Source organism: Balaenoptera ricei, chromosome 16, assembly GCF_028023285.1.
Source record: "Balaenoptera ricei isolate mBalRic1 chromosome 16, mBalRic1.hap2, whole genome shotgun sequence".
In the NCBI taxonomy this organism is placed as follows: domain Eukaryota; kingdom Metazoa; phylum Chordata; class Mammalia; order Artiodactyla; family Balaenopteridae; genus Balaenoptera; species Balaenoptera ricei.
Genome location: NC_082654.1, coordinates 32,046,022 through 32,058,153, shown reverse-complemented (window position 1 = coordinate 32,058,153; position 12,132 = coordinate 32,046,022). Strand labels below are relative to the sequence as shown.

At 43.9% G+C, this 12,132-nt stretch overlaps 1 protein-coding gene across 1 annotated transcript; it reads right to left on the bottom strand.

The window, feature by feature from the left end:
* Positions 1 to 1,460: 1,460 nt before the first annotated feature.
* OPALIN (oligodendrocytic myelin paranodal and inner loop protein) lies at positions 1,461 to 11,417 on the bottom strand. The gene is made up of 6 exons (XM_059899615.1): positions 11,412 to 11,417; positions 10,710 to 10,745; positions 6,480 to 6,515; positions 5,275 to 5,394; positions 3,323 to 3,379; positions 1,461 to 1,637 (listed from the first exon to the last, which is right to left on the bottom strand). Exons 1-6 carry the CDS (start codon positions 11,415 to 11,417, stop codon positions 1,461 to 1,463), a joined length of 432 nt encoding a protein of 143 aa, XP_059755598.1.
* Positions 11,418 to 12,132: the final 715 nt, after the last annotated feature.

The window sequence follows — 12,132 nt, the reverse complement described above, 5'->3', positions numbered from 1 at the left end:
TCATTCTTTTTCAGATCAGAAACAAAACTTATTCACTTGCCTGTTTCCGTTCAGCCTCACAACACCCCTAAGGGTAGGAGGAAGAAAACGGCTATCTCCATTTTGTACATAGAGAGCTAAGGCCCATGATATGCTCCAGAGCTCAGACCTTTGAGTGTCAAGGCTAAGGTCACAGTCATGTTCTCAGCAAATCCAAGGTCCTTCCCAACGTGTAAGAGGAGTATAAGCACCTGGATCCCTGGGCATGTCTGCTTAAAAACGGCCAAATCTGCTTGTTAACGTGACTAGACTCAGTGGACTTGGTACAAAACTGAATTTCACAAAGAGCTTTGAAGAGTATGTGTTAGCGTGTGGCAGTGATTGGATGTGTATAACCTGTCCTTGGTTATTTGAAGAAGAGGAGGTGTGTTTCTGAGCAATCAGGGTCCCCGTGTGAGAAAGGAATGTTTCCACAGCATTTCAAGGAGGCCCATGGAGCTGGTGGGTGGACCCCAAGATGCCCTGGACCCAGGTTCTCCCACCAGGAGACCTGGCATGCTCACAAGCAATGGACCTGCATAGGGGAACCAGGACTCCTGTAAGCCTCCTCACAGAAGCAACGGTGACACTGTCCATGGGCTCCCCTCAGACGACAGTCACGTTGCTACTTGGCCCATCCCTTTGGTCCTGTGTTCATCCACTCAGAGTCCTCTTGATCTTTCTTCCCACTAATGAGTTTTTCCCCATGATGGTCCAAGGACTTGGGCCTTTCTCTCCACTCCCGCAAAATGGGTATAGCCCTCATTTCTAATAATCTTTTGAAACAACCTCTGCTTTCCCTTCTCCCTATTTACCCTCCATGCACACGCACCCACACACAGACACAGAGCCCATTACAGAACTGCCTTCCTTAGATACCCTCTGATCACAAGTGGGAGTGATGAATGATGCAGCAGTGGGCTGCCCCTGTGGTCAGGGAACATGTGGTTCCACGGGGTTTCTACCCTGAGTTGTTCAGAAATAAGGAACTGCTTCTCCTCACACATCCCCTGTACGTTTCATTTATATCCCAACTTGCACCATGCTAGCCTTGGCCAACTTGTCCATGGAAGCCAGGTCTGATGGCTCTTTTGAGAAAACAGATATGAAAACAGATGAGGAGGCAAGTCACTGAGAAATCAAACCCCTTTCCCCAAATCACAAAGTAAAGCAAATCCCCACCGGGGTCAGGAGCAAGATCCAAGGGCTCCTTTTGGATGCAGAATGACTTCACTGCTTATTAAACCACAAGGTCTGAGCGTTGGAATGAACCTTATCAGATCTGTTCCTTGAAGAGTAAAGTCAACCCCAAAGTTTTCCAGATCTGCAAATGAAATTTGGATTGGTTAAGAAGCAGCGTGGCGTCTCTCCTCACTCCAAGCACAAATCCCTGTGTGCTTATCTCTGTTCCAGCTCCAGATCTGCTCCTTGGCTGTGCTGCATCACTCCAGGCTCAGCCTGGGAATAAGCCACCACAATCCCCTCCTTCTCTCCACTTCGACAGCAGGACGGTGAGTGTCACGAATGGGCTCCTCACTTCCTGAAACAGTCTTCACGTATATGTGGGCTTCTTCTGCTCCCATGATATTCTTCTCCTGTGTGGGTAACCTCCTAGGATTCTTGAGAAAACAAACAGGTTTAAAAAAAAATAAATCAAAGACTTTTGCTTCTGGCCGAGTTGGAGTAACAGCAGCCAGACTTACCCTCCCACCTGAACCAACCAACCATCAGACAAAATGTTTGGAACAAATAGTTTTCAAAGCATTGGACATCATCAATGTGATCATTGATATGGTTGGGTTTTAATCTACCATCTTCCTATTTGTTTTTTTGTTTTTTTTTTTTATAAATTTATTTATTTTTCTATTATTTGTTTTTGGCTGCATTGGGTCTTCCTTGTTGCAAAGGGGCTTTCTCTAGTTGTGGCGGTGGGGGGGGGCTGCTCTTCCTTGCAGTGCACGGGTTTCTCATTGCAGTGGCTTCTCTTGTTGCGGAGCACGGGCTCCAGGCGTGCGGGCTTCAGTAGTTGTGGCGCGCGGGCTTAGTTGGTCCGCGGCATGTGGGATCTTCCTGGACCAGGGCTCGAACCCGTGTCCCCTGCCTTGGCAGGCGGATTCTTAACCACTGCGCCACCAGGGAAGCCCTTCTTATTTGTTTTCTATTTGTTCTATCTGTCTGCTGGTACTTAAAATTTTTTTCTGTCTTCTTCTGTATAGATTTTAGAAGCATCTTATTGAGTTCCATGAAAAATATTTGTTGAGGTTCATTGGAATTACGTTTATTATATAGATCAATTTGAAGTTGTTTGATATCTGTATACTATTGAGTCTTCTTATCCAGGAGCATTAAATACAAACTCCCATTATTTAGGTCTTACTTAATATCTTTTACTGAAGTTTTACTATTCTCCATAAAGGGATTACAGGTTTTTGTTAGATTTATTCCTCATCATTCTGTGTATTTTTATTACCACTACAAAATGGTATCTTTTGAAAATTACTTTTTCTAATTAATTGTTATTGATTTTTAGAAATGTGAATTACTTTTTAATATTGATTTTATATCCAGTAAACTTATTAAAATATCTTGTTAGTTCTATTAATTTATCTGTAGATAATTTGGCTTTTCTATGTAGATAATCATATCATCTGTAAATAATGACATTTTTGTTTCTTCTTTTCCAGTCTTATGCTTTCTGCTTCTTTTTCTTTTTTTTTAATCTTTATTGAGGTATAATTGACAAATAAAATTGTAAGATATTTAAAGAGAATAGTGTGATTATTTGACATACATATACATTGTGAAAGGATTCTCCTGCACTGAGTGAATTTCTACTCCTTTTTCTCATCCTGCTGCATTGACTGGGGCCTAACGTATAATATCAGATAGAACTGGTAACAGTGAGCGTCCTTGTTCTGTTTCTGATCTGAAAAAGAATCATTAACATTTTACCTTTAGGTATGATATTTGCTGTAATTTTTTTTTTTAATGTCTTGTTTCAAGTTAAGGAAGTACCTTTTAAATTTTTGGTTTGCTAGTTCACATCACAAATGGCTGTATAATATTTTTGAATTCTCTTCTATGGAAATGATCACATGATTTTTCTCTTTTACCAGTGAAATAAGTGATATTAAATTAATTTTCTAATATTAAATAAATCTTGAATTCCTGTCCAGCCAGTAAAAATATAATGAGAACCTCCTTTGTGCTTACCCTGTACTTCTCCTGTACACCAGAGGCTTTAAGACCCTTAGCTTGTTTGCCATGTGAATGATGTATAGTGTTTATAACCAACAGTTCTTACCTCAGCTATCCTGGGACTGTCATAGATTTCTGAGATTTCACAAGGCCTCTCACTTTCCTAAGTTGTTTTTAAAAATAAAACAAAATAAAGAAGAAGAAGAAATGAAAGGTTACAGCATTTGCCCATGACCATGATTAAAATCAGCGGTTCTTAAACCTGGCTGCACATTAGAATCACCAGAGAGCTTTAAAAATAAAACAAAATAAACAAACAGATAATAACTGCCCCCTCCCAGAAAAAAAACATAAACAAGAGATACCACTGTGAATTACTTCAAAAATAATCCAGCTTGACAATGTGGAAAAGTGGGTGGAAGCGGAGATGAAACAAGATTGGCCGTTGTTAATAACTAGATTCATTATACTATTCTCTCTACTTTAGTATTTGTTTAATGTGATCGATCATAAAATGTTGGGATATTTTTGGTACCAATGCCACAGCTCTATCATTCAGAGATTCTGATTTAATTAGTTTTGGTGGTTGGTATTTTCATAGCCTCCAAGATGATTTTAAAGTGCCCTGAAAGATTGAGGAACCATTACTTAAATAATACCACCAACAACCACAATATTTCTTAATATATTTAAAGTTTACAGCTTGTCAACACATCTTTATACCCATGATCTCATTCCAGCCTTACACCTCCACTTACCTCTTAAAATAAGTTGGGTAGGGACTTCCCTGGTGGCGCAGTGGTTAAGAATCCACCTGCCAATGCAGGGGACATGGGTTTGAGCCCTGGTCCAGGATGATCCCACATGCCGCGAAGCAACTAAGCCCAAGCGCCACAACTACTGAGCCTGCACTCTAGAGCCTGTGAGCCACAACTACTGAGCCCGCGTGCCACAACTACTGAAGCCTGCGTGCCTAGAGCCCATGCTCCACAGCAAGAGAAGCCACCGCAATGAGAAGCCTGCGCACCACAGTGAAGAGTAGCCCCCGCTCGCCACAACTAGAGAAAGCCCACGTGCCACAATGGAGGCCCAACACAGCCAAAAATTTTTTTTAAATTTTTTTAATTAAATGAATAAGGTGGGTATATTTTTTTTCTTTTTGGCCGCACTGCGCAGCTTGTGGGATCTTAGTTCCCCACAAGGGCAAGAAGGGATTGAACCCTGGCCCTAGGCTGCTGATATCACGGAGTCCTTACCACTGGACCGCCAAGGAATTCCTGAGGTGGGTAGTTTTTATGACTCTTATATTGGAGTTGAACTAACCAAGAAACAGAAAATGTTAAGTCACTTGTCCAGGATCATATAAATCGTACAGTGGCAGAGCCAGGGTTAGAATCTACGTTTTTTACTCCCCGTTAACGCCTACCACTGTGAGAACAATCAGGAATGTTCATAAATAAGGATGGAATTAGAGCCCAGAGTCCACACAACACAGTTGTATCACAACCATGGACCCTGGCTGGACATGGGTCAGGGAGGCCCTTGAATTCTGAGCCTGGTCTCCAGAGCAATCCGGTATTTGGATGGAGTGGGGTCGGGAGATTCCCTTGTGACTGATGTGTGTTCAGAAGTGGGAAAAGGACAAAGATAGAGTCACATACTCCCGGACGTATCCCTAAGATAGACGCCTCAGGGTCTGTTTGTCTCCCATCTTTCTTAAGATCACCTCCATCCTCTTTGTGAAGCTTGTGGCCTTGTTTCTCAAGGTTAGAAAACACACCCACTGTACTGACGTGTTTACCTTAGCAACAAACGTCCCTCTCTGCTGCTACTTTTTGCCACCCCAGATACCATCCTCAAGTGACATAAGGGTTGTGTGACAAATCAGCTCTGCCTGGAGGATAATGTCATGAGTCTGAGACAGAAATTGAGGCACAGAAACATCCACCACCTTGTCCTCAGAAAACAGACATGGGTCCTGACACCCTCAGCCCAAAGCCAGTTCATCAAATACAGATTCTTGCCAACACGTCCAGACCCAAAGAAGCTGCTAATCACCTCGATGGACTCACTGCTGCTTCTTCTTTGGTGAATCAGAGTAAATAGTAAGGCCACCAGCAGGGCTGTGGCTACCAGGGACGGGATGCCAGCTGCTAACCCAAGAGAGGGTCCACAGTCCTGCACAGAGAAAATAGTCAGGTTCTCCCGGAAAAAAGGAAGAGTTCGGTTGATTAAAAGTAAAACAAAACCCTACATGGACCCTAAGTATCGTACACAAAATCAAAAGGGTAATGAAATACAGTGAAAAATTGTTTGCAGCGTACATGACAAACGGCTCATTTTCATAGGAGTTAACGTACATAGTTTAAATCAATTGGAAAAGGGTGATAATTCAGTAGAAAATTGGACAAATATATGAACAGGCCATTCCTAGGAACAGAAATACAAACGTTGCATCAACAGAGGAAGAGCTAAAATACAGTTCAAAGCAACAATTAGATACCATTCTTATCTATTAGTCTGGCAAAAAGTAAAAGGTTTTAGTGTATCCCACACCATTTTGATATGAATTTTTTAATTTATTTACACTAAATGCATGAGCCAATTAATTTTCAGACTCCCATTTTGCTTTGATCTGGGTGGAAATAGCCATGCTTGTAGCCCCATAAGCTTTCAGATTTGCAGATTATTTGAAAATACCAAAGATAGTGTTCAGAATCCCTACACATATGCAACTGTCGTATAATACTGGATTCTTCATTTTTCGGGGGGTGATTTTATTAAAGAATGACATAATACATAAAAGTATATACATTATAAATATACAGCTTGATGACTTTTCACATGATGAAGCCACCCATGTAACCAGCACCCAGATGAAGAAACAGAACATTACCAGCCCCCCAGAAGCCCCTCGGGCTCCGTTCCAGTCACTGCATGTGTAACCTCTATCCTGAAATCCATCACCGTAGGTTAGTCTTGTCTGTTTTTCAACGTCATCTAGATGCACGTAGAAAGTATGTAGTCTCTTGTGTCTAGCTTCTTTTGTTCAACACTTTGGGAATCATCTGTGATTTTGCATGTTCTCCTTCCCCTTTGAACTGAGTTGGTCATAAGAATAATAGTTGAGGAAGATTCTGTGCTTGGTGACAGTTCACATATCAAAATTTAATCCTCAAAACGAATGCATGAGATGGGTACAGCATTATCCCCATTTTCTAAATGACCAAACCAAGGCTCCATAATTTAAATGATATACTTACTGCTCCTTTCCCACTGGTAACAGCTGGAGAGGAAGTCTGGGTGGAAAAAGAACATACATCTTAAGAAAACAATATCTATAGAATGCACATCACACAACACAGTCTGTCCAAGGTTAAGCTGTAATGCCTAAAGTATATCCCTTTGCTAAACTTTCTATTAAAAACAACTGCCAAACAGAACCCTCTTTGACTGCTTCCCAGGTAAGAAGGAATAAAATTGGGTTACAAGGAGAGAGAAATCAGAAATTCAGGTGAGGTCTTCATTATTCACCCTGTGGATGTGCCATAACAGGTTTCAGAACTCAAAAAGTTTTTCTCCTGTCCCAAGTCCCCACACCCTTCCCAGCACACTTCGGGCCTACTTGTCCCCATTGCTAGAAGGGAAAAAAGTTAAATACCAGTGGAAGCCAGGCTCTTTAAGGAGGCCTTACTTGTTTCCAAACTGCAATGAAGCAAATGGCTTGGGCAGGTATCTGAAGTTGTGAATTATCCACGCTCCTGGGATAATTCTGCGTTGAATGAGTACAGTTCATGTTCCCATTTCACATCTCCACTCAAGGAGGGGCACTGGATTTTACCCATTTATGAGATATTTCAGATGAGAGTCTTATCTGGATCAATAAATCTCAGGGCACAGAGCTCCACATTAGCAACTGACCCATGTAAGCTATGCGAGGTGGTGCCATGTGGGGTTAAGAGCCCGAGTCCTAGGCTCACACTAGCCAGAATGAAATGGCGATTTCTCCACTCACAAGCTAACGAGCCTCATTTCTTCATCTATAAAATAGGGCTGTGAGTACCTACTTCTAGGATTGTTAAGAGGATCAAATGAGCACCGGGAGTATAAGCTTTTGTCATTCCTTTAAACTTGGCAAAGCTCTGGCCAGACCTGTTATATATTGAATATTCTCATCAACCTCAGTGAGTACACTGGAATCCCAGGGACTTGGACTTTTGACAGTTATTGTCTCTATTTTACAAAAAAAATAAATAAATAAAAGATCCAGATCTCAGAGAAGTTATAGGTCTTCTCCCAGGTCTCATAGATAACCATAAATCTAACCTGAATGTGGATGTTTGCATTCCAAGCCTAAGCCTCTTTCCCAGAGAGCTCCCATCAAAGGAGAGATTTGCTAACCAGGTATTGACACTTGGTACTTAAATGGCTACAGTTTTTAAAAATAGAACTACCATATGACCCAGCAATCCCACTGCTGGTCATATACCCTGAGAAAACCATAATTCAAAAAGAGTCATGTACCACAATGTTCATTGCAGCTCTATTTACAATAGCCGGGACATGGAAGCAACCTAAGTGTCCATCAACAGATGAATGGATAAAGAAGATGTGGCACATATATACAATGGAATATTACTCAGCCATAAAAAGAAACAAAATTGAGTTATTTGTAGTGAGGTGGATGGACCTAGAGTCTGTCATACAGAGTGAAATAAGTCAGAAAGAGAAAAACAAATATCGTATGCTAACACATATATATGGAATCTAAAAAAAAATGGTTCTGATGAACCTAGGGGCAGGACAGGAATAAAGACGCAGACATAGAGAATGGACTTGAGGACACGGGGAGGGGGAAGGGTAAGCTGGGACAAAGTGAAAGAGTGGCATGGACATATATACACTACCAAATGTAAAATAGATAGCTAGTGGGAAGCAGCTGCATAGCACAGGGAGATCAGCTCTGTGCTTTGTGACCACCTAGAGGGGTGGGATAGGGAGGATGGGAGGGAGACGTAAGAGGGAGGGGATATGGGGATATATGTATACATATAGCTTATTCACTTTGTGATACAGCAGAAACTAATACACCATTGTAAAGCAATTATACTCCAATAAAGATGTTAAAAAATAAATAAATAAATAAAATTTTTAAAATTTAAAAAAGTAAATAGCTACAGTTTTACCGAAGCGCAATCTCACCCCACCCCCACCTTAAAGCTGCATTTACCTTAAGGGTTCTATTTCTCAGGGTGATGCCAAGAGTTGCATATCGTTTTGGGTAAGATGTTTTGTCTTCAGGTTACAGAAATTCACTTGGGCTGGATTTGGCCCCCCAAAATGAGTTACCTCTAAGGATTCAGGGGTACCTCATGGAGCCCATGGGCAGTGAGAATCTGGCCTCTCTAGGGACTGAAGCTGGGGACCGGGAACTTGTCAGGACCAAAGCCTTCCCTCCTGGGATCTCTCCATCACTCCTGGGCAGAATGGCCTTTCACCTGTACTTTTCTCTGCCTGTTTGCTTCCTTCTTTCTCTCTCCAGATGGATTTTTCTGCCCTCATGAACACCTGCTAATCGTACCAGCTAATTCTTATGGAGAACTTACTATGTGCCAGGCTGTTAAGGACTTTTCCTGTATCGACTCATTTATTCTTCACCATAGCCAGTGCAGCAGGACTGTAACGATCCCCATTTTACAGAAGAGAAGAGTGAGGCACAGAGAAGTCAAGTAACTTGTGCAAGGTCACACAGCCCTAAGTGGCAGATGCCAAGTGGCCTGGCTCCAGGGTCCAAGCTCTTAACCGTTGGACTACTCTGCCTTCCATGACCAAATGCAGCATCCCAACCCAGTTTTTATACTTGACAGTTCAGTATGGCCCAGTAGGGGCTGATTTGCATATGTGGCCCTGTCCCCAACTCCCTGCAGAGAAGCTCTCATGAGCTGAGTATCCACCTTTCCCCACTTCCCAGGGCTTTGGTGTTCCCAGTCATCCAGCTGCACCGAAAGGGAAGGGTTCTATGGTAGAAATATAACTGCCAGGTAGAGTGGCCAGCAGTCCTGGTTTTCCACAGAAATTGCCTAGGTGGTAGCACATTCAGTGCTAAAACCAGACAGTCCCAGGCAGGCTGGGGTGGCTGTTGTCCTACATAGGTTCAAAGGGAGGAGGGACAGTTCTCAGAGAAATGTGCTGTGAACCAAGGAGATGCTCCCAAAGTGATGACTAACAGAGTAAGGGCCGCCCTCTCGACCCGTTCACCCTCACCGCCCCAAGCAACGGCTTCTTGCTTCTCTGAGTTACCTTCGTAGGCTGGGCCAAGCCAAGATAAGACAGAACCTGGGGTCTCTACGGACCTGCTGGCTTTGAGCAGCCAGGGGGAAAGTGCCAGCAGTGGCCATATTAAAAGGTTTTGACAGGTAAGGAGAGGGATAGGGGAATTTGTCTGCAGACAACAGGCAGAGGCAGAAGCAGGGGGCAGAGTGAGTCAGGGAGGTTCAGAAGGCAGGGCCGCACCGGGAGGGTAGAGCAGGTGCCGGCGAGTCACAGACAGATGTCAGGGCCGCCACTGTGGCAGCAGAAGGCCGGCAGTGAGTCTCGAGGTTCTACCTTTCTGCTGCTCTCCAGAATGATGCCCCCATGGTACAGTAAACACGACCACGGGCTTAAGCGTCCTCTTTCCTGGCGATTCAGTTTATTCTCTTTGAATAACCATATGACTTTTCAGAAAATTTTGGCACAGCCAAAACCACTGAAAAACTGGGCCAGGAAAACACCTGGCTCCATCACGGCAGCACTTCTGGTCAGAAAACAATCCTGGCGTGTTATCTCTACACAACACGAGAACAGAAGATGGAGGGTCAATTCTGGACTGAAACGGTCCACCATCATCAACTGCAAATCTCCATTTGGACTTGCAACTAAATGTCACAATCCAGAGCCATAAAACATTCATTCTTCTTGACCCAATAATTCCCCTTCTAGGCTACATTCTAAGGAAATCAGCTTAAGTGCTGACAAGGATTTATCTATACCTACGTTTATCACAAAATCATTCCTAATAGTGATTAATCACTTAAAGAAATAATTCACTTGAAGAAATATCATATGACCACCCTCAGTACGGTTATAAAGGTGGATGGAAAACATTTATCATATAAAATTATGGGTAGAATAAGAAGACCATGGTACAAAAGCAACAAAAGTCAAAATTTATGTAGAATCAGACAGGACTGGAATTAGTGTCCCCAGTGTTTTCTGCTGATGGCAATTTAGCTGTTTTGGTTTTTTGCTGTTTTCCTTTTCAAAATGTGTATTTATAATTTTTATAATCGAAAACATTTCTCTCAGCACCCCCCAGCTCTTCGTAGTGCCTTTGACACCTGTGTAACTCGTTGCTCCACATGAGCTTTGTGTGATGGCATCCTGGAGGCCCAGGGTCGACTCTGCATTGATCTTTGCTGACCTGCCTGGTGAACGGGGACTGCTGTACTCACCGTGTTGGCCGGCAGTGTGAAGTTCAGTGAAAAACTCTGGAAGAGAGAAGGAAACATTAGAGCTCCGAGGAATGGTCAGCCAGGCTCCTCACTCCTCCACCAAATGTCACTGACCCTGGCGGATTCCAGGAGAATTTACTGACCCACAGGCTCGGTCAGTCCCAGCCTCCCCTCCCAATCTTGGCCCCAAAAGACGGCAGGGGGGCAGCGGAGCCTGAGGTCATGAGTTCCTCCCTCAGCATCAAGGTAGTCTTGGCCTCTCTTCTTTTCCAGGTCCTCAACCAGGGCCGATTAAGGGACCAGCCAGTGAAGCTATTGCCTGAGCAGTCCTGACCCAAAAGGGCAGCAGAAACATTACTAGAAGTTCAGCAGAGTGCTAAAAATTGTTTTTTCCCCTGGAATTCCTTTCAGGGAGGAAACTGTGTAAAGTGATGGCGCTTTCTTCTTGGGGTGGGAAGTAAGACCCCCCAGGGGCTCCAACAAGAACGCCTGCTCCTTCAACCCCCTCCCAGGGGGAGAAGCTGAGGAAGACAAGCTTCTGTTTTTGCAGAGTCCAAGGCAGGGGTTCCAGGCTGGAGCTGAGCTGGTCAGAACGACAGAGGAGAGGCTAACCCTCTGGGCCCTCCCCTCACTCAGCACCCAGCCTTACCTCTCCCCCAAATATGGCATCAATATTTCAAGATTGTGGGCTCAATGGGATACCAACATGTTAGCCTGCCCACGTGCCCACCTACCCGGGTCAGACCCTGCCCAGGGCCTCCAGTGGCTCCTTCCTTCTCCCTGTCCCCACCTCCTGTCACTCCAGTTTGAGCTCTTTGATGCCAGTTTTTCCAGGCTGCTCTTTACCCAGTCCCTTCCCTGCCTGGATGTGAAAAATGGGTGGACTTTGCTCCAACTCAGCTGGCGACGCTTTCTGCCCCTTGTTCAGGGAGCTGAAGTTTCTACTTTCCGGACCCCTGCCCCGGCCCCCGTTCGTGTCCACCCCTCCTGGCTGGGCTCTCATTCAGCCCCAGCCTCCCTGGTTCCCCACAGCTTGGCTTAAACTCCAGCTCCTGATCTTCCTGAAGCCTCCCAAGACCTGGTTCTGTCATTCTAGAAGCAATGTGTTTGCTAAGTTTTAAAATTAAATGCTAGCCAACAATGGGAAGATTGGGAAGGATTAGAGAATCCAAGAGAATCCTAACATTTCAGACCTGAGGTGCCTTCAAGATCATCTACCTCAGAACTCTCTCTTTTTTTTTTTTAATACATCTTTATTAGAGTATAACTGCTTTACAACATTGTGTTAGTTACTGCTGTACAACAAAGTGAATTAGCTATACATATACATATATCCCCATATCCCCTGCCTCTTGCGTCTCCCTCCCACCCTCCCTATCCCACCCCTCTAGGTCGTCACAAAGCACCGAGCTGATCTCCCTGT